This window comes from Merops nubicus, unplaced genomic scaffold (assembly GCF_000691845.1).
Source record: "Merops nubicus isolate BGI_N331 unplaced genomic scaffold, ASM69184v1 scaffold4691, whole genome shotgun sequence".
NCBI classification, from domain to species: domain Eukaryota; kingdom Metazoa; phylum Chordata; class Aves; order Coraciiformes; family Meropidae; genus Merops; species Merops nubicus.
The window spans coordinates 4365-24897 of NW_008590125.1; the positions used below are offsets into that span (position 1 = coordinate 4365).

General features: G+C 42.6%; 1 protein-coding gene across 1 annotated transcript; it reads left to right on the forward strand.

Moving 5' to 3' along the window:
- Positions 1-447: 447 nt before the first annotated feature.
- Positions 448-19852, forward strand: LOC103782063 (zinc finger protein 462-like). Its single transcript, XM_008949805.1, has 6 exons — positions 448-740; positions 4761-4897; positions 10198-10421; positions 13577-13709; positions 18356-18470; positions 19651-19852. The coding sequence occupies exons 1-6, from the start codon at positions 448-450 to the stop codon at positions 19850-19852; spliced, it is 1104 nt and encodes a 367-aa protein (XP_008948053.1).
- The last annotated feature ends 681 nt before the right edge of the window (positions 19853-20533 follow it).

Genomic DNA, 20533 nt, shown 5'->3' on the forward strand with positions numbered 1-20533 from the left:
TATCTTTTTTTTTTTTTTTTTTTTTTCAGATAGGCTATTTACAAGTATCCTGTGCCAGATCTTTGTCTGGTGGAAACTGACATAAGACATTTGAGAGGATCTTGTCTGATTTATATATCAAACAAAAATGCTGGCCAGCATGATTAATGTGCTTTACTTTCACAAATTAAAAGTGTCTTAAAACCGGACTTCCTTTTAGACTGCTTTTAATTTAAATTTGTCACTTCTTTCATCCCCAGATTAGATCCAAAAAGCATAGTTTATACTGATCACCTTTTAAATTGTAGAATGCACAGGAGATTAGATTACACTAAGAAGTACTACACCTCTTAATTGCTTCAGAGAGCTGTTCATGGATTCCATAACTAACATCTTGATCAACCCCATCTAAATGCCTGTAGGTGTTGGAGCAGGCCTCAAACTTTCACATCTGTTGATCCACTTAAAATGACAACTTCCCTCTGTTTCTCTGCAGATTCTTCATACTCTGAGCCTCCTGATGTTCAGCAGCAGTTGAACCACTACCAGTCTGCAGCTTTGGCCCGGAACAACAACAACATCAGCCCAATCCCACTTTCTGGGAGTGCTGCAGGAGTGGAAAAAACAGAAGCCATCCTTAACTGTGAATTTTGTGAATTCTCCTCGGGTTATATACAGAGCATTCGGCGTCACTACCGTGACAAACATGGAGGGAAAAAACTCTTCAAGTGCAAAGATTGTTCCTTTTACACAGGCTTTAAGTAAGTACTGTGCAAAACAGATAAACTGAACTCAAAAGGGTTTATTTAGCACTTGAAAAGACTTCTGAGATCTTTGCGGGCTGGCTGTAGCTAACAGAAACGTATCCACTGCTGACCAGGGAGAGGAACATAGGAACTGCCATGCCAGATCACAGCAGCCTCCATGTAATCCATTTTCCTCTCTCCTACAACAGCCGGTACCATCTGCTGCAGATGAAAGCACAGTAAGTCCTTGCAGTAGGTTTTAGAATCATTTAGGTTGGAAAAGACCTTGAATATCAAGTCCAGCTGTTAACCCAGCACTGCCAAGTCCACCACTAAACCATGTCCCTAAGTGCCACATCTACATATCTTTTGAATACCTACAGGGATGGTGACTCAACCACTTCCCTGAGCAGACTGTTGTAGTGCTTAAAAACTCTTAAAGTGAACACATTTTTCTAACATCCAGTCTAAACATCCCTTCATGCAACTTGAAGCCTTTTCCTCTTGTCCTGTTGCTTGTTACTTGGGAGATGAGATCAAACCCCACCTTGCTGCAGTCTTCTTTCAGGGTGTTGTAGGGAGCTATAAGGTCTCCTGTTGGCCTCCTTTTCCCTAGGCTAAATAATCCCAGTTCCCTCAGCTGCTCCCCATAAGACTTGTGCTTTAGACCAGCTGTGTTGCTCTTTGGACATGGTCCAGCACATCAGTGTACCTCTTGTAGTGAGGGGCCCAAAACTGAACACAGTATTTAGGATGTGGCCTCAGCAGTGCTGAGTACAGGTGGGTGATCACTTCCCTAGTCTTCCTGGATGTGCTATTTCTGATACAAGCCAGGGTGCTGTTTGCCTTTTTGGCCTCCTGGACACACTCGCTGGAACATATTAATGTCTTTTTCTGCTGGGCAGCTTTACAGCCACCCTTCCCCAATCCTGTAGCATTGCACGAGGTTGTTGTGACCCAAGTGCAGGACCTGGTGCTTGGCATTGGTGAATCCCATTCAACTTGCCTCAGGCCATGGATCCAGCCTGTCCGGATCTCTCTGTACAGGCTTCTTACCCTCAGGCATATCAACTTGGTGTTATCTGCAGTCTTACCAAGAGTGCCCTCAATCCCTTCATCTAGATCATTGATAAGGATATTAAACAGAGCTGGACCAGTTGAGCCCTGGGGAACACCACTGACCACCAACTGGATTTAATTCCATTCACCAGCAGTTTCTGGGCCCAGCCACCTAGCCAGTTTTTTATTCAGTGAATTGTAGGTCCATCCAAGCTATGAGCAGCCAGTTTCACCAGGGGAGTGCTGTAGGAAAAACTGTCAAAGCTGTCCAGGGAGACAACATCCACAGCCTTTCCCTCATCCACTAAGCAAAGTCACCTTGTCCCTGAAGGAGATCATGTTAGGCAGGCAGGAGCTGCCTTTCATAAATCCATTCTGACTGGACCTGATCACCTGGTTATCCTGGATGTGCTGTGTGGTGGTACTCAGGATGATCTACTCCATAAACTTTACCAGCACTGAGGTCAGACTGACAGGCCTGTAGTTCCCTGGGTCCTTCTTTGGGCCCTTCTTGTAGATTTGCATCACATTTGCTAACCTTCAGTCAACTGGCACCTCCCCAGTTAGCCTGGATGGAGAGTGGCTTTGGGAGGAATTTTTCCCGCCCCCCCCGCCAGCTCCCTCAGTACCCTTGAGTGGATCCTATCTGGTCCAATACACTTGGGTATGTCTAGGTGTTGTAGTAGGACACCCTTTCCCATTGGATTATGGAGACTTCATGCTGCTCCCCATCCCGGTCTGCTGGCTTACAGGAGTGGGTACCTGGAGAACAACTGGTCTTACTGTTAAAGATTGAGGCAAAGAAAGTATTCAGTACCTCAGCCTTTCCCTCATCCCTGATCACTGTGTGTCCCTTCCCAAAGGATCAAGGTTCTCCTTACCCATCCTTTTGTTGCTAACGTATTATTGAAACATTTTTAAATTGGCTTTTATGGCAGTAGCTGGATTAATTCTAGGAGGGCTTTGACCCTTCTAATTTTGTCCCTGCATAACTGCATGACATCCTTGTAGTTCTCCTGAGTTGCCTGACCCTTCTTCCAAAAGTCATAAACTCCCCTTTTTTTCCTGACTTGCAGCCAAAGCTCTCTATTCAGCCAGACCAGTCTTCTTCCCTACTGGCTTGTCTTTCAGCACATTGGGACAGTTTGCTCCTGTGCCTTTAAGGCACAGGTCTTCCTGAAGGCACATTCTTTTGAAGAATGTTCAGCCTTCCTGAACTTCTTTGTCATTCAGGGCTGCCTCTGAAGGTACTGTGACAACCAGAATCCTAAACAGGTCAAAGCCTGCCCTCTGGAATTCCGAGGCAGCAGTTCTGTTGACCTTCCTCCTTCTCCAAGAATTGAAAACTGTGACATAATTTCCCGATCGCTGTGGCCAAGATGGCCTGCAACCGTCACATCACCCAAAAGTCAAAAACACAGACAGGTCCAGCAGGGTGACACTTTACTTGCTGGAGGAAATGGTACAGGTACCTACTTTTTCCAATTACAAAGCTATCCTATCCTCAAGTGTGAAAATGTAATTTACAAAAATAAGGTAATTTCTTGGTGCAACCAGTGTGAAACCCAGGACAATCAAGTGTCCTAGGGAGACAGGAGAATTTATATCACTTTTCTGAAGGAACCTCTCTCATGTAGTTTTATGTCTACCACCATCTATCCAGCTGAAATGCAAAGCATTCTTTAGCATAGCTGATAGCATATAGATATATTTCAGAAAATGTATCTATGCAAAGTTTAAAAACCCAGTGGCATGTGTGTTTCTCTGTGTGTGAAACGAAATAATCTTAAATCAAGCAGCACTTAAAACACGTTCATAGTTGCATAAGGGAGTATCATTCTTCAGTGTGATGTCTCAAACATTCGGCTATCGGCTTGCTTCTTTTAGAAGCACAGCATGTTTTCTGTCTTTAAAACAACAAAAACAGACACACGAAAAAAAGCACATATAAACCCCCCTCTTTCAACTCACCATAAAAACTTAAATGCATGAAAGCACTCACTGAAGTTGGTAGAAAGACCCCTGTAGAATTCAGTGATATCTGGATCAGGCCCACAGTCAGCTGTGTTACTAAGAAGCTTTGTGTTCAAGCTAATAGTCTTGAAGAACTTCAGAGAGACTTCTAACTCTAATTCAATGTGGCAAGCTCCTTAGCTTTTGCAAGGTGTACTGTTGCTTTAGGAAAGATGAGCAGTGCCCCCGGTTTACAGACACCTCTAATTTCAGTTGTTGTGCTTGTAGTTAAATAGGTGTACAGTTAATTTTCTCTGTATGCATGACTTTTGCAACTCTTAAGTATGCTGACAGAGTAGTACCAGCATGAAATTTGTTGTACAAAAGTACTGTGGAATATTCATTCATTCCCCCACATGAATAAGCAGAATATTCTTGGGGTTTCCGATCATTATAGCTGGTGCTTTAGAACTTAACTAGTCAGTGCCAAACTCCCTGTGGGCACAAGTCTCTTTTGTATCCTGAATCTTAAATATTTTAGCTGGTTTTGGGCTTGTCCTACAAAGGCAGAGGTGGTTAAGGATACTACCTGCCACCAGAAATAAGTCTATCCTCACCACTGCAAGTCCAGAACTGTTGATAGAATTTGTTCAACTTGCTAAAAAATGTAATCTTTGCCAGAGAAAGGACAGTGAATATTTCAGGCTAAAGACAAATAAAGAGCATGAAAGACGGGAATTCTTTTGCTCTCTTAACTACAGCAATGTGACTACAGAGCAACCCATACAAAGGAATATCTTGTCAGAACGAGTGTTTGTTACTTGAAGATACAACCCTGCAAATACCACTGCTCATGTGTTACTCATGTGAGTAGCCCTGCTGAAACGCCATGTGGCACTGTGAAGACAAGGCTGAGTGGTATCTGTGCTCTTTTACACAACACGTCCCTTACAGAGCTGTGACCCTTCATTGTCACCTGCACACCTCTTCTGACTGCTTCCATCTCTCCCTCCTGTTTCACAGATCTGCTTTTACTATGCACGTGGAAGCTGGGCATTCGGCAGTTCCTGAGGAAGGACCCAAAGACCTTCGCTGTCCTCTTTGCCTATATCACACCAAATATAAACGCAACATGATTGACCATATAGTTCTGCACAGAGGTAACATTATCCCTGTATGTGGCTGTGTCTGATGAGGGGAATGCTGAACAATGCCCTTGTCTTTCAGACTGACTTCATGGCATTTCCCCCTCTCTGTACATCATTAAATTTTCCCCTCTCTGTACATGAGGGCAAGTAGGTTGACTAAGTCATTGACCCTGAAGTATCTTTCGTTTCATTTCTAACTGATGCATCATATTTACTTCCTGTAAAATTCAAAGCTAGCCAGTGCTGAAACAGGGCTGATTTAAAATCGTTTTTAAGCTTTTCCTCTAGAGAGGTTAACAGTGATCAGACACCTATTTAGCAAGAGTTGCCCTAATTTATGGCTCTGATCTAGGCCAGGATTGTTTCCTGCTTATGTGTCTATGTCATCATAAAGCCCTTGCTGTCATAAACTCTGTGACAAGGTATACCAACTAACCATAGGGGCCCCAAAATATCCCCGATTACTTTATTGATTTTTTTTCTCTTCAGCATTCTTGCAATCAGAAAAAGAATTACAGTATTTTTGTTTTTCTTCAACATTCCTTTTCTATCTCCACCTTTTTTGGGGGGGGGGGAATTTCTATATTCTTTTAACTGCAGGCTTGCTAGCTCAGGAGAGGCAGCTGTTTGGGCTCTCTGGACTGGGATTCCTGCCCATAGCTATCACACTTGATGCTTGTAGATGTTCTGTTGGCTACTGAAATCCAAACCCATGTGTTGGGATGGCACTCTGCCTGCTTGCAGGTTGGGCAGAGTTTCACAGTAGGGTATTGGTGGTGAACAAACACAAGTTTTGCATGCCATCTTTTTCCTGGAGGAGATGCTAGTGTGACAAGTGCTATCAAAATTCCTTGTAACACGCCACTTTTCAGTATTCGTATCTTAAAGTCCTTCTTGTACCAAACCAGTGAAGTTGGCAGAGTTCATTCTCGGAGAACATCTGGGAAAAATGACCTGTCAGTGATTCAGAAAGCACATTACAAAGCTGCCTTATTTGGTTGTTAAGAGTTTGGCACATGCTTTAGCTTTTACTTTTGCCCAGCATCAGGGCATACTCCAGAATTAGCCCACTTTAGAGAGAAGGGTTTATTTAACCCCAGTGCAGGGGACCATGTGGTTCCAAGTGCTGCTGAGGTGTGTTCTGGTTTGTGGCCGTGCCAGGGCTGCAGTGGATGCTGCCAGACATTTAAAGTACAGATAGACAAGCTAAGGGAGAACTAGATAGGCATAGGTAAGATATTTTCCTTTATGAATAGACTTGACATGGGGAATGTCCAGCTGCAGAAGTGGGAGAGCATCCCTTCATGAGCTTAAACAGCTGTAGTGGCTGTGTGAGCTATTTCTGACCAATTACAAGGAGGTGGTTCCCTCCTGGCTAAGTGACACTGTGGATCAGTTCTTTTGTAGAGCTTTTGTTTCAGTTGCACAAACCAACTTTGAGCTTTTGTGCTCCTGAAACAAAGCTGAGAGAGAAGGAAATAACAGTATATCCATGAGAGCATTGGGAGAGGTAAAACAAAGTAAAATACTTCTTACTCCCAATGGGATTATAGCCCATAAAGAGTCTGAGAGCCTACTGAGGGAAGGACGAGGAATTTGTCTGGCAGTAGGCATACAGGTCATAGAGGAATTAAGATCCTTCCTTAAATTTCTTTCTGATGCATATGTCCAGCTAAAAAAAAAAAAACAAAAAACTCTACTGTTGTGTTTAATTGTGTGGCAACTGAGGCAGACAATTTTGACAAGATTTAACATGCACGGAAAGGGAGACAGAGGGATGATGAACGTAGTGTGAGATAGTCTTCCTTTTTTTTGTAGCTATCCCATTGGGGAAACAAGGGCATAGCCCAGAGTTGTCATCCAAAAAATTTAGTTTTAAGGTAAATAAAGTGGTGCACTGTGTAAAATCAGGAGTGAAGGGTTTGATCCACTCATAGTTAATGTTCATCCTGTGCAAAAAGACACATTTACAGATGTGTGACAGATTACTTCCATGTTGCTGCTCCCCTAGTCATTGGTGAAACAGCATGTGCTTGAAATGGTGAGTGCATCTGCCTCTTAATGAGTGTCTATGGAACTTGAGTTTTATGGGGCTAAAGCATGGTCAGCTAAAAGTCTGAAGGTCTAGTCAGAAAAAATTAGTCTTCTATTTTCATCCCATTAAGAGTGAGGCCAAACAGGAAGCTTGCAAGAGCATTCTTCAGTATATCACCTGTTCTTCATCAGTGGTTCACCGCCCCTTCTGCGGTACAGATGGAGCACACACTTACTGCAGGTGACCTGTAGCAGGCGACTGACACAGCGAGATGTTTCTATGCAGGCAGGTGAAGAGAAGATGTTTGGCTCTCAGGTTCCTCCTGGCCTTCATGGCAGGCAAGCATGGGGAGAGAAGACACAGAGGAGACAGCGAACTCCTGGTCTTTGGCCAGAAGAGGTGTTGGCCTTTCATTTAATCCGGACAATTAAATTAGTTTTCATTACTCCTGCCAGTAGCATTCCCATCACACACTTCAAAACAGATCGGTATTTTCCAGGGCTGAGTGCAGCTTGCCAAGATGACTGTTTGGTCTACTTTAAAATCCTTGGTACATTATTTTTTATTCTTTTACTGAGAGTTTATTATTTTCTGGTACAAGTAGTATTTTGTTCTTCCATTCGATAGAAATCACACCCATATCTCTTGTATAATAGCTTTCAGATAAAAAAGTCAAACTTGCAATTTCATCTACCTCCCCAAAGGCTTCGTTGATGCATATCCTGATCCCTTGCACGTGGTTGTTTCTCTCATTATCCCTTGTACACACAGCTTCATTGATACATGCAGAACCCTCGTGCTATGCTTGCTTTTGGCTACTGTAATGCAAATGCTACATGTTCTGTGACTGTAGCTTGCATATTCAGGCAAAAATGCATATTTTTCAAGCATCCAACTTGACCAAATAATCAGTCTGTGTCTAGAGAGTAGGACTGTTCTGTTTGTACTTGGTTTACTTTTAAGGGAAGGAAATAATGTGTATATGGTGTGATGTATTGCTCAGTAAAGATTTTTCCTTGCAACTAAGGACTGATAGAGTTATGGGATTTTTCATGCCTTGTGCAAAAAAAAGTCTGTCTGCTTTGAGCTGTATACAGTAGCATTTGTTTAGGCAATACTGAACTTTGAAGAAGCTACCTCTTTCAATTTGTGCATGGAGCTTTATGGTTTGCTGTAATTTTATCAGTTGCCCAGGTAATGGTAAGTGTATTCTAAATGAGTAATTAAACAGAGCTTGCTGGGGGCAAGCTGGAGGTGAGAGCATCACCTTACGAAATGTGAGGTTCTGGATCCAAATAACCTTGCATGTTCCAGAATGATTGCTTGGAGGAAGCTCACTGATGTGAATATGTCATGTAAAAGTTTTAAATCATCCCCTGAAAGTGAAATCCTCCAGGCTGGAATTGACATTTATGTTTATTTAGCTTTTTTGTTGTTATTGTGCTGCCTTTGATTTGGGAAGTGTGCGTGTGGTTGGGAGATAATAGGTTTTGCTAATGTGAATTAGGGAATGCTCCATTACTCCATACTGGTAGGCAAAATTTTTTATGCCACCCCATGTTCTAGTTTTTTTAATGTGAGCCAGGTGCTAGAGGTAAAGTGAATTTTCAAATATTTAAATCAGTATTTCTCGTTTTCAAAACTTGACTGTATAACTTCAGAAACCAGCTGTCTCTCTTATTTCAGAGACTTAAGAAGCGCACAGCTGCAATAACTTGTAAAAAGTCTTCGTATGACCTCAGAATTACAGCTTTAAATTCTGTTGTCTCTTAAACCCTATTCTCCCCTACCCTGAATGGCCACAACTTGGTGTCTTGATAGCTAGAGAGGCTGTTGTTGGTGTAGAGAAGAATTACAAGTCCATGTTGGTTTATTTTTTTGGTTGTTTGGTTTGGTTTGGTTTGGTTTTTCGGTGGGTTTGTTTTGTTTTGTTTTGTTTTTCCTTTTGTTTTGTTTTTTTAAGGCATAGCTTTGGGGAAAACAACTTTTTGAAGCAGCCCAATATAGGATGACTGGCATTCAGGGGAAAGCTGAGCAGGATGGAATATTTTGTTGGGCTCTAGAAAAGGCCGTGTGAGCAGCAGTTGAGCGTGGATTGGTCAATGAACAGTGGAGCTTTAGCCACCCTTCAGAAAACCTAAGGGAGTTTGTACTTGTGTGGTTGTGTGGTACTACTCTTCTGAGTAAAGAAAGCAGCCCACTGTCTCAGATCCGCATACGGATTGCCATGTCTCACATTCCCCTAGCCTTCATGTCTAACATATGAAATTCAGGCCTGGTTTTTGTTTGTCTGTTTTAATCTGTCATTGAGGTTAACCTGGACAAGGAGGATCAAACTCCTCCTTTAACCTGCAGTCCATAAGGAGTAACAGTACTAAATTTCATTGTTCTAGTTCAAAAGGCCAGTTGGGTAACAAAAGCCTGTAATGAGGATCTTCTGGTGACTCTCAGCTGAAGGGTCAAATCTGGGGTTTCCCCTGTGCTTGGGGAGCCACAGTGAATGACTTTTATGCACATCATATTCTGGCTCTGTCAAATGACTGAAATTAATTACTGCTCTGTTAAATGTCAGTGCTTTGTTTGAGGAGTTGAGAGTTTAAAAACCCAGCAAGAGCATTTTCAGTACACACCTGTGTCCATGATCTGAACTGTGGGAATTGTGACACGACATGTGTGCAGGTATTGAATCTGAGCTTTCTGAAAGCTGTGGATGTGTTGGGAAGTTTCTGCCCCTGGCTGAATGGCATATCTGCTTCTAGGGAAAGGTGCTGCTTTACTTACCCTCTTGGTCCCCAGCAAATAGCTCTAGACGTGCTGGTGAGGATACCAGCTCTGATTCTTGTAGAGCCAGCAGGGTGATGCATTGGGAAACATGCTGCAGCATCTCTGTTACATTTCTAGCAGCAGTTCCTGGCTGGTGTCAAGTACTGATCCAAAATGGACTTTTATGGCTGGTTTTGTATTCCCAGGCTCTGCTACTCTGCCTCAGAGATGGAATTTCATTTGCCCCAAAACCTCCATTCCTATTCTCTTCATCCAATAAGTTTGTGAGGAGACCTGCGTTTGTAGCCGTGTAGGATTAACCCTGTCATTGCAGGAAGAATTGTTGTCTTGTGGTTTTTCTGTTAGTCCATCTTAGCTCCCTTTCTTTTGTAGTCGGACTGCCTACCCATACAGCAGTTCCTGTTCCTTGTGTGGATGATAGTGCCCAAAACGTTGACATGTGGGCCTGGTATTTCACAAAATTTGTTAAGTGAATGTTGTCCTGTCCCTACAGAAGAGCGGGTCGTTCCCATTGAAGTCTGCCGTTCCAAACTGTCAAAGTACTTGCAGGGAGTTGTTTTCCGCTGTGATAAGTGTACCTTTACCTGCTCCAGTGATGAGAGCTTGCAGCAGCACATAGAGAAGCACAATGAACTGAAACCTTACAAATGCCAACTCTGCTACTATGAGACCAAACACACAGAGGAGCTGGACGCTCACCTTCGAGATGAGCACAAGGTAACATCCAAATAGTTTTAATTTGTAGCAATCTACTCTTTGAAAATGCCGTGTTAGTTTACTTGCAATGTCAACTCTGCTGCGCAGCCAACATGCCACTGGGGATTTTTTTCTCTTCCTCCCCAAGTCTGGAAATTATTCCCATTTTGGCCTTCACTTCCTCTGTTTTATGGTTTTTGTTGTTGTTCAGAAACCCAAAACTGAGGGTTTCTAAAGCTCTTCATGTTGATCAGAATTGACAGACTGTTGTACACAGAATGTGATTATCTTGTGCATGCTAGTTTTATTTAAAGAGGGGGGGGGGGGAAGGAGAGGGGGGGGGGAAGGAGTTGTGAAGCAGTGTTAAGGTTGTGTGAATCTGCCTTTCTAAATGGCAGAAGATTCCAAACCTAGGATTGCTCTGGCAACTTGAGCACCGTGGCATGCCATGCATATTTTAATAACAAAGAGGGTAATACATCCCCCTTTACCATAAACAAGAGAAAGATAAACAGCAAGTGTAACCAGGTCCTGAGTTAAGACTGTTCTGGAGTTTCTGTGGAGTGCCTGAATGCAGACCTGATGGAGTCTTTGAGAAGTTATTCGAAGCTTTCCAAAGACTATTAGCTTTGAGTTTCTGTAATTGAGAGCTGTGTAGCTGAGAGACACTTAAGTTTTAGAACTGAGCTGTGTTTTGGAGTATTAATTAGAGTGCTACCTTGTCACCTTTCCAGGGGAGGCAGCTATATGCCTCCAACTGTTGGAGCTGAGCTGCCCAGGTCTTCACTAAAAACTCACTCCTACTACAACGCCAGCAGCAGAAATCCCAGAAAACCTTTTCATGCTTAAAATATACTTGGTGGTCTTGTAAAACCAAACTCTGTAACCTTATGTTGGCCTGCTGTGCTTATCTGCCCACTTCTTTATTATTTCTGGAGTCTTCTGCCATACATACAGTACATGAGATGCTCCATGTCTCCCGGTCACTGCAGCAAGGCACCTGGCGTATCCAGGAAGCACTGTTCCTCATTCTTTAGACATGGTGCATCCGGCTGGGAAAATTACTCCTTTAATTAGTTCTGCCTTCTAATCTGGACCTGCAGTGATGGTGCCAGTAGCTTAGGGTATCTTTTCCCCATTTCTGTTTGGTAATTTATACCTCACTAATTTACATCCAAGTTCTGGGCTCAGATACTCGAGTGATATATTCCACCTTAAAGAGTTCCTGCGCATGAGCTGAGTTGGATTAAGTGCTTTCCACGTTGTCTTGTTTGTTTAAATCTCAGTAGGTAAGGTCTTAAATCCAAGGACCTTATCACAGATGTCTGTATGGAATAGTGCTAGGAATTTGCACACCACCACATTTAGGAAAGTTTGCTATTTGGAGATAATACTACAGTCTAGTTAATATGCTCCTTAGGTTCATTCACGTTCCCAGTCCCACAGAGACCAGAGACATAAAAAAATAGTCAGTGGGTGTTGATATTTCATTCAGCATCTTGCAGGAGGTCTTGAACTGCACTCATTCCTCCATCCCCATCCTCTCTGCCTCTGTGGCTCAGTGCCTGTGCTGCTCGAGGGCTGTCTCTTTGCATGAACGATGAATCCAAAATCCTTCCCTGCCGTGATTGGTGAGCTCAAAAGGGCATTTGTCATCCAGCAAGTATTAGCCTTAGTGTCCTGGTCACGCTCCATGCTCTCTGCCTCTACTGTAAATATGGACTGCTCCTCTGCTGCTTCTGTTGGATGTGGTGGAGTTCCTGACTTCCATGCCCTAAAGCTGCTCCTTTCATACTGCTGCTGTGAGCTGTTAAGTAGCTGGTGAATTTCATCCCAGCATTTGACTGCTGGGTGAAGTGTTGCCATTATAGTCTGTGTATCAGTTTGCAAAGCACTTTGCAGCCCTTTGTAATGAAAATTAATCTGTTATTAATGAGTGAAAGTGTATGTCATGGTTTAGGATCAGGGCTGTCCTCAGACCTGAAACATGCTCACTGTTAACCCCTCTCCCCCTATAAGGGGAAGAGAAAGGCATTAAGGGAGAGAGACTTATACATTAGAAAACAGCTTTAATGATACTGCTACTACTATTACTACTAATAAGAATAAAATGGAACATATGCAAATGTATACAAACCCAGTATGCAACCCAGCTCCTGCCTGATGGCAATATTTTACTGTTGCCCCCGATGCTGTGGAGCAGGTCCCAGGGAGAAGTCCCAGACTGGACTCAGCCACAGATTGCAACTGGGTCCAGGAGCTGGACTCTGGAACTCAGTTCAGGAGCACAGGGCTCGGGGTCAAAGCCAGAATGGACAGAGTCCTCCATGGATGCCGGCCACTGCAGGAGCAGCAAAAGAGAGGAAGGGGCTTGATCGTTGGCAATCCTTCAGCTTTATTCTTTGTATGAGGGATATGGGATGGAATACTCCACTGGTCAGTTTAGGGTCACCTGTCCTGTCCATTCCTCCCTGCAGATGCAGCCTTTACTTTTTGCCCCCCTCAGTCTTGGTCCACAGGATTAGCAGTGACTCTGGTCGGCACACCACTCCTTGGTGGTAACTCTAAACACGGAGCACTATCACTGCTAGAAGCAGACACTGTCTGCAAAAATATGCTGTTATCCTCAGAAAGTGCAGCTAGTTAGAAAAGCTTTAGCTGAAAAGTAAAATCACTGAACAGAACCAGTTCTGTTTTACCCCAAACCAGGACAGTGTGTGTGGCACACAGCAGCCACATGCTTCGGAGAAGAACTGTCCTTCTGTGAATGAAACTGGATGAACCAGTCACAAAGAACTGTCCTTCAGTGTGGATGTGCAATATCAGCTTGGTCACAGCGATTGAATGGTCCTGTGAGAACAGGACACAACTTAAAGTGCTTTGCATTCCTTGAATTTATTTGTTTGCTTGGTTTTATTACATCAAAACCAGAAAGAAATGAGGGAGTTTTGCTCAATGCCATTGCTTTTTGGAAAAAAAAAAAAAAAAAAAAAAAAGTATGGCATAAACAGTAGCAGAAGAATCATTATCACTGAAGAGAAGTGAATGTTAATTTGATTAGCAGACTGCACATCACCTCTAGCTGAGCAGTCTTTGAGGTGTGCTTGATTTTTGCATATATGATTCTGATTAGCTGATGATTGTGCTGATTGCTGACAAAAGCGTTTCTTTCAAAGGTGAGCCGTAATTTTGAGCTGGTTGGACGAGTTAACTTGGACCAGTTGGAACAAATGAAGGGAAAAACAGAGAGCTCCAGCAGTGACGAAGAAGATAAAGAAGAAGAGTTAAGCCCCAATACTGAAGAGAGAGGTTAGTGCTGCTCTACTTTTTTTTTTTTTTTTTTTTTTTGTGCAACATGCCCCAGTAGTCCCACCAAGCAAGGTCAGCTGTTGACTTTACAGCACATTCCTGTAGAGCCATGCTTGCATGCCAGCAGAAGCAGAATGAGGCTTTTGTGAAGAGGATGCTCCTGAGGGAATCTCGTGTTTCTAATCCTTATTTCAAGTTTTCTGTCTGTTAAGAAAATATGCACTATGAGAAAACACAGCATTTGTGACTTATCTGCCCATGCAGCTAACATCTAAAAGGGCTTGGAAAACTGAGTAACTGAAGTATTTTAATGGTCTGACAGATTTTCTGTTTTGGTAACCTGTTTTCAGCTTTTCACTCAACACTGTTCAGTGTTGCAAAGGGACAATGGGGTCATGGCTAAACGTTTTTTTGTGGGCTGTTTTTAACTCTGAGCCCAGCATCCCTTGTCAGACAGAGTCAGTCCTGTTGCAGCTGCTGCAGTTGGCTTCTCTGAAGCCAGGGTATGTCCATGCTCTACCTGTACTGTTGCATATTTACGTACATGCCTAATTTCCTGTTATTTCCTATTTCTGAGAGTAATCCCACTGACTTCAGCAAAGCTAGGCAATGTGCTTGCTAGTTTTTTGTTTGGTTGGGTTTAGATCATCAGGGAAGAATTAAGTTTTCTGTAAAATGAACTGAGGGTCTCTTGTCCTTTCTACCAACAACCTGTGAAAACCAGTTTATTGCAGTATCTGGTATAAACCATGTGTTGTCTAGTTGCTCTGGTGCACAATTCATCAGTCACACGCAGTATGTTCAGCACTCTTTAAGATCTGTAGCCCTGTGATACCTGAATGTCAGGTCCCTGGGGTCACCCACCCTCTTGATACTGATGACCGCAGTTAGCCAAGTTCTGTGCACTTTAACTAAAGGTACACCACCACGTTTAGCTTTTTCCTCCTGAATTTTCAGCTTTCAAACTCATGGAAGAGTTGTTCACAAAAGAAATGGTGTTTCCTTGCATCTTTTCAGACACTGAAAAATTCCTATTTCTGAATTCACAGATTGTTTACAGAAGGGGGGGCTCAGATGGCATTTCTTACCTTTAAATAACAAGACCCCAGTGACTTAGCTTTTGTTCCATGTCCCTGCAGCATAAATTCAGTCTGCACTTAGCATCAGCATTCACTCCAAGTGTGGTTAGTGATAGCTTTTATTTAAATGAGAAAAGAAACAAGCTGCATAAGAAACCATCTACGTTTTAATGAAAAATATCATAGCAAGGTCTTGGGTAAAGCAGTAGAAAAATCTGAGAAGGACCTGAAGGGGTGTTTTTTCAATATTAGTAAGTTGTGTGGAAGCATGCTTGGGCATGTGTTTGGAGACAGCCTTGACCCTCAAAGGTTCATGGCTGGAACAATGATTGTGTAATGATTTGACTAAAGGACCAGGTCACCTTAGCTGCAGATGTAGCAGGCTGATTAATGTTCTGTACAGACCCACAGCTAAAAGCGTATGAAGAGTCATGCTGTCCTTTTGAGGATTATGTTAGCATTACATGCAAGCACAGGTGCTGAAGTGACCTTGGAAGCCGTGGTATCTAGACCAAGGAGAGGAAGGGTGCTGTCTGCCAAGCCGTACTACTCCCTAGAAATGTACCATGGGAAGGGGGACAGCACAAGGTGAAGTTCATTGTCTAAATTGGCTTTTCACACTGTGAAAGTGTAAAAATACAACTTTCTAGGCTGGAGATATTATTTTGCAGGGATAGTTAGCTAAGTGTTATCCCCACGTTTCATGTGATCAATAGCTAAGAAAAGGATAGTGTCTTAATAACTCTAATTTTTATTTTGTACTTTTTTCACCTGTATGTGTGTTTTTTTTTAATATGTGACTGGCTAAAATGATTTCTGCATGATTGTTCAGATGGCTAGTATAAACAAAGAAAAAACCCACAGATATTTAAGAAATATTATTCCCAACTGTACAGTCAATGTTTTGCTATCGTTATTTTTTCTCCTTTCTAATCTGTTACCGTTTGTAATACATTATACTAAAACAAGTAGAAAATACAGAAAAGCCTTATACCTCCTACAGCAAGGGTAGTTAGAAAAAATCCAGCTGCACTGAATATATTTTTCTGGACAAGTTGTGGATTATGGCTGTAAGGTGCACGGTACACTTTCAGGAAATATCCCCGTAAGAGTACCTCTGTGTGCTCTGAGTATCTGGAAGCAAATGCTGTCTGAACCCTCTGAAGTCTGTAACTTTGGCAGAACCAGGATTTCTTCCTGTGAGTCAAACAGTTGCTTAGATTCTCCACTTTGACTACAGGCTGGTATGTGCAGTACTCGAGGTGCAAAGAAGGGTGTGTTGCTTCCCCCAGTGGGCTCTTGGATCGTGGACCAAAGATGGGCTATTGCCCACGAACAGGCAGAGCTGGGCAGTAGAACTCAGCAGAACTGAACTGCTATCTTGGAGAGGAAAGGAAGGGAGTTGTTTGCTGTTGGTAAAGGATAGCAGAAAATATATTGACCTGGGAGGAAGAAGATGAGGAGGGAAAAAAAGGATGTCTGGCACCATGGAAAGAACAGCTTCTCCTGGTAGAGGCTGCATCCCAGATGGATTCTGTCTTTACTGACCTTTATATCTTGATCTTAGCAGAAACTGGAATCAAGAGCTGTTTTTCCACAGTAGTCAAAAATAAATGTTCATGAGTGCTTGTATGTGTGGTGCAGAAGATCAACAGTTCAAATTCACAGCCCTAGAAGCAAACGTAGTCAGGAAGTGGGGTAAACAAGATAGTGTTTTCTGAAGAGGTGATGGATTTACTGGAGTAGCACTTGCTAATCTTAATGCAAGTTGCAAGTATAAATCATGGATTGGTTTAGGTTGGAAGGGACCTTTAAAGATCATACTAGTCCAGCCTCCCTGCAATGGGCAGAGACATCTTTCACTAAGATCAGATTGCTGAAAGCTTCACCCAGCCTGACCTTGAACACTTCCAGGGATGGGGTATCCACAGCTTCCCCAGGCAGCCTGTTCCAGTGTCTCAGCACTGTCATCTTAAAAAATTTATTCTTCACATGCAATCTAAACCTATCCTCTTTCAGCTTAAAAACATTACCCTTTGTCTTGTCACTACAGGCTCTGGGGAAAAGTCTCTCTCCATCTTTCTCATAAGCCCCTTTAAGAACTGAAAGGCCACACCAAGGTCACCCTGGAGCCTTCTCATCTCCAGGCTGAACAATCCTAGCTCCTCCCTGTTTGAGCAAAACAGCCTTTAGGTTGCCTAACTGCTCTCTGCAGAGGCCCAGAATAAACTTCCTTTTGTGTGCTGTACAGTAGGTATGTTCTTGCGCAGAACAGCGTCATTTGTCACAAAAACTTTTACCCTCTGTAACTGCTTCCTGTACCATGACTAGTCTGTGTGTAGTGGTGTGTTTATGAATTTGTACCACACATAAGGTATTAAAATCCAGATGTAAACTGGACTGATGACGTTGACTTTACTCTTCACACAGCACATTTGCTTTGGGATATTTCACTACATAATCAGTCACTGATAGTAAGAAGTATAAATCCCAATTTTTTTTCTTACAGTGGGAAGAGGCAAAATGATGGTAAGATGCATTTATATGGAACTTTAGTAAAGGCCAACTAGTGAGAAATTGTCATAAAAATGCATTTACAGGACTTGCATGTGGATAGTAGAGAATGTTTGGGCAATTTGAAGTTCACAGGCTGATCTCAACAGAGTAAATATGAGAGTGAAGAAATAAGTGAGCAGAAATCAGAAACAAAATGAGGCAAAATCCATTTTATTAGGTAGTTTGGGTGGAGTCAGTAAGACAATTCTGTTGATTTCTTGCTTAAGGTTATCCCTGCTAAGGAATTAATGCTTTGAGCAGATGACACTGTCTCATTTCCAGTGAAAGAATCAAGTGAGATAGTCCGTGCAGTTATTTTTAATGGCTTGTGTGGTGAAACATTTTCTCACAAATTAAGATCATCTCTCCTTAAAGTTGGCTGTGTTCACATGGTGCTTGGCTTTCAGGAATACTGCTCCCTGAGCTGCCAGTGACTTCGCTTGTGTTACCAGGTGCTTCTCACTTCTGCAAATGAGGCCCTAAGCACTTTGTATAAAAGATTAGGATGAAGTGAAACAGCTATGCAGTTAAGACGCAGAACTTAACCCGTGAGACTTCCTGATGAAGGGCTACCTATGTATTATGAGGATCACAGGTTGAATAGACCAAGTGTTTGTTTCCTAGAATTTGTACTACCAATTCAGAAATTATAGTTGGGCTTTAGCGGTTTGGGTTTTTTTTTTTGTTTTGCTCTCAAGCCACTTCAGCACTAAACTCAGTTCTGGCTTTGAATTAAAACTCCACAGTCTGATTTGCTGAAATGCAGGAACAGGGAGCAGTAACTCATTACTATTATTTGCAGAGATGCTTTAAGACTTAGGATGGGATTTGTCACTTGTGGTGTCACTTTGCTTTGGGAGAGTTGCATTCTCACAGACAGTTACTTGTTTGCCAAGTCCCTTTGCTTGTCAGGGATAAGAAGGTGCAGCAGCAGAGGTCAGAGTAAGGTCACAGTGGTCCCTTCTTGCCATGGCACTGCTGAATTCACAGATCATGCTGTCTTTTTTTCAGATTCCATGATGTTTCCTGACAATGGTGCTCCAGAGAAACGCTTCCCTTGTGAGTTCTGTGGCCGATCATTTGCAGAAGGCTCTGAGTGGGAGCGACACGTGCTGAGACACGGCATGTAAGTTGGTTTACATTCCTTTGCCAAACAGCCAAAGGTAACAGTAGACCTCTGTGCATTTCCCCCACTCCATTCCTTGCCTCCCTAAAAAGGTGCTGTGATGGAGGTAAACATAGTTCTATGAAGAGCAGTTTTGTCTCTCACAAGTGTGGATGTCTCTGCATGAGAAGTACCTGTTCATTCTTTTTAACTCCACTGCCCAGGGTGACTGTAGAGTTTAACGTGATTCTAAAACACAAAGATTGTCCCAAAGTGAATGTCATTTGGCTAGGATTAACTTTACCTGAGCATATTGTTGATTTTACCTGCCAGCAGAGCAGTATAAAAATGGCAGAAAGTTATACAGATTGTTCTAGGAAGGAACTGGGGTGGGTTTTTTTCCCCCCTTAATTGTTTTATGTTTCACTTGCTTGTGGCTAAACTTACATAGGAGTACAAAGAATTATGTGCAGAGAAATGTCAAGACCTTCAGGGGAAGTAGAATCAATCTGAATGAGCTCGTCCTAAAATGTGCATAGTGAAGTTCACTAGTTCATCGTCACAGTGAAGATCTGTGCTTGTCCAGAGCATTTTGCACACTGTGATGCACATGCATCACAGATAAGATAGGCATCTCTGGAACAATCATTTTCCTTTGTTGGCTGCAGAGATCTCTTTGCTGACCAGAGTTTCTTTGAAGAGTAGATTTCATTCAGGGTCGCTGACCTGTGGGAGACATTTGAATACAATGTTGTAGGCTAACTGTGATGGGGTAAGAAAAGCTACTTCTGCCTAAATATGAGCATATGACATATCTCAAACTATAAAAATTTTTATTGGACAATTAACTCTTTGTGAAAGGTACTCTTTTCCTGGGTCTTGTAAGTCTTGTTTACAAGGGACTGGGGGAAAGCAAATAAACTGTTAGAAGTCAGAATTTGGATTCTTCCCTCTCATCTCACATCTGTCCCAATGTAGAGCAAATAAAGATTACGTTTCAAAGCTAGAATGTCACGAGTCCCACTAGTGCCTTCATTCCGCTGCCTCTCTTTTTGAACATGAGGTGGCAATGGCGTGGCTGCTTGTGTCTACCTTTTTAGAAAATGAGGTTTTTCTCCTTTGTGTGAGACACACAGATCAGCTTTGCTGCTCTCTGTACCGACTCTTAAGTTTTTCTGTTTTCTGCCTCTTGGCTTTCCAGGGCACTGAACGAAAGTAAGTACAGGACAAGTGAGGACAGCCAGCCAAAGGAGGACATAGAAGAAACCGTTAATACACTGCCAGAAGAACAAGACGGCATTGAGAAAATGGTGGTGGACTATTCCCACAGCAGTGAAACAGCAGTGAGTGTGGTAACTGCTGACCAACCTCTCCAAGACAACTCGGAGGCCAAAAACGACTAAGCATTTGGTGTGGTTCTAAGCAACGTACTTGAACAGTGATGAATGGGGTGGGGTGGGGGAGTGGGGTGGGCAGAAGGAAGAAACGAAGCTGCTTTAGGACTGAATGATCTATTTTCAAAGCACTGGTACCTGTGTGAGTGTGTGTGTATTAAAGTTATTTAAGTGATGGAATAAGTGGCTCCATTACATCACTGCATCTTTTCTTCTGGATCTTGACAACGGGAAGTTACATTCATCTTGGACTAATGAAGCAACTCCCCGTATTCCTACATTACACATCGTGCTTTGCAGTGGAGACTTGGATTGTTTGTGAATGGAAGCATCGTGAGCATGGAAGAAGTGGGGGGAACAACTTTTCAACGCACAAATTTGTGTGCGTTTTTCTAGTTTTAATACATAATGCTTTTCCAGACTGAATGCAACTGCTTTAGAAAATTAAAAAAAAAGGGGAGTAAAAAAAAAAAGAAAACAAAACAGAAACTGCTTTGCTTAAAACAGTCACCTGTTTCCTAGTACCTCAGAATTAACCAAGGGAGATCTCTACATTTGTCAGTACTACCTGTTGTTCTTGTGGTTAAATGTAGAGAGACTGCTGGGCAAGGTGGTGAATGGAAGAAGAAAAAAAAGTTTTAAAGAAAGGAAAACAAATTGTGCTTAAAATCCCAGTGTGGGTTTTATTTC

Excerpts from the sequence above, each read along its gene's own strand:
- LOC103782063 (XM_008949805.1), top strand. The coding sequence starts at position 448 with ATGACAACTTCCCTCTGTTTCTCTGCAGATTCTTCATACTCTGAGCCT. Across the intron at positions 741-4,760 it reads TCCTTTTACACAGGCTTTAA|ATCTGCTTTTACTATGCACG; the intron begins GTAAGTACTGTG and ends CCTGTTTCACAG. Across the intron at positions 10,422-13,576 it reads ACCTTCGAGATGAGCACAAG|GTGAGCCGTAATTTTGAGCT; the intron begins GTAACATCCAAA and ends TTTCTTTCAAAG.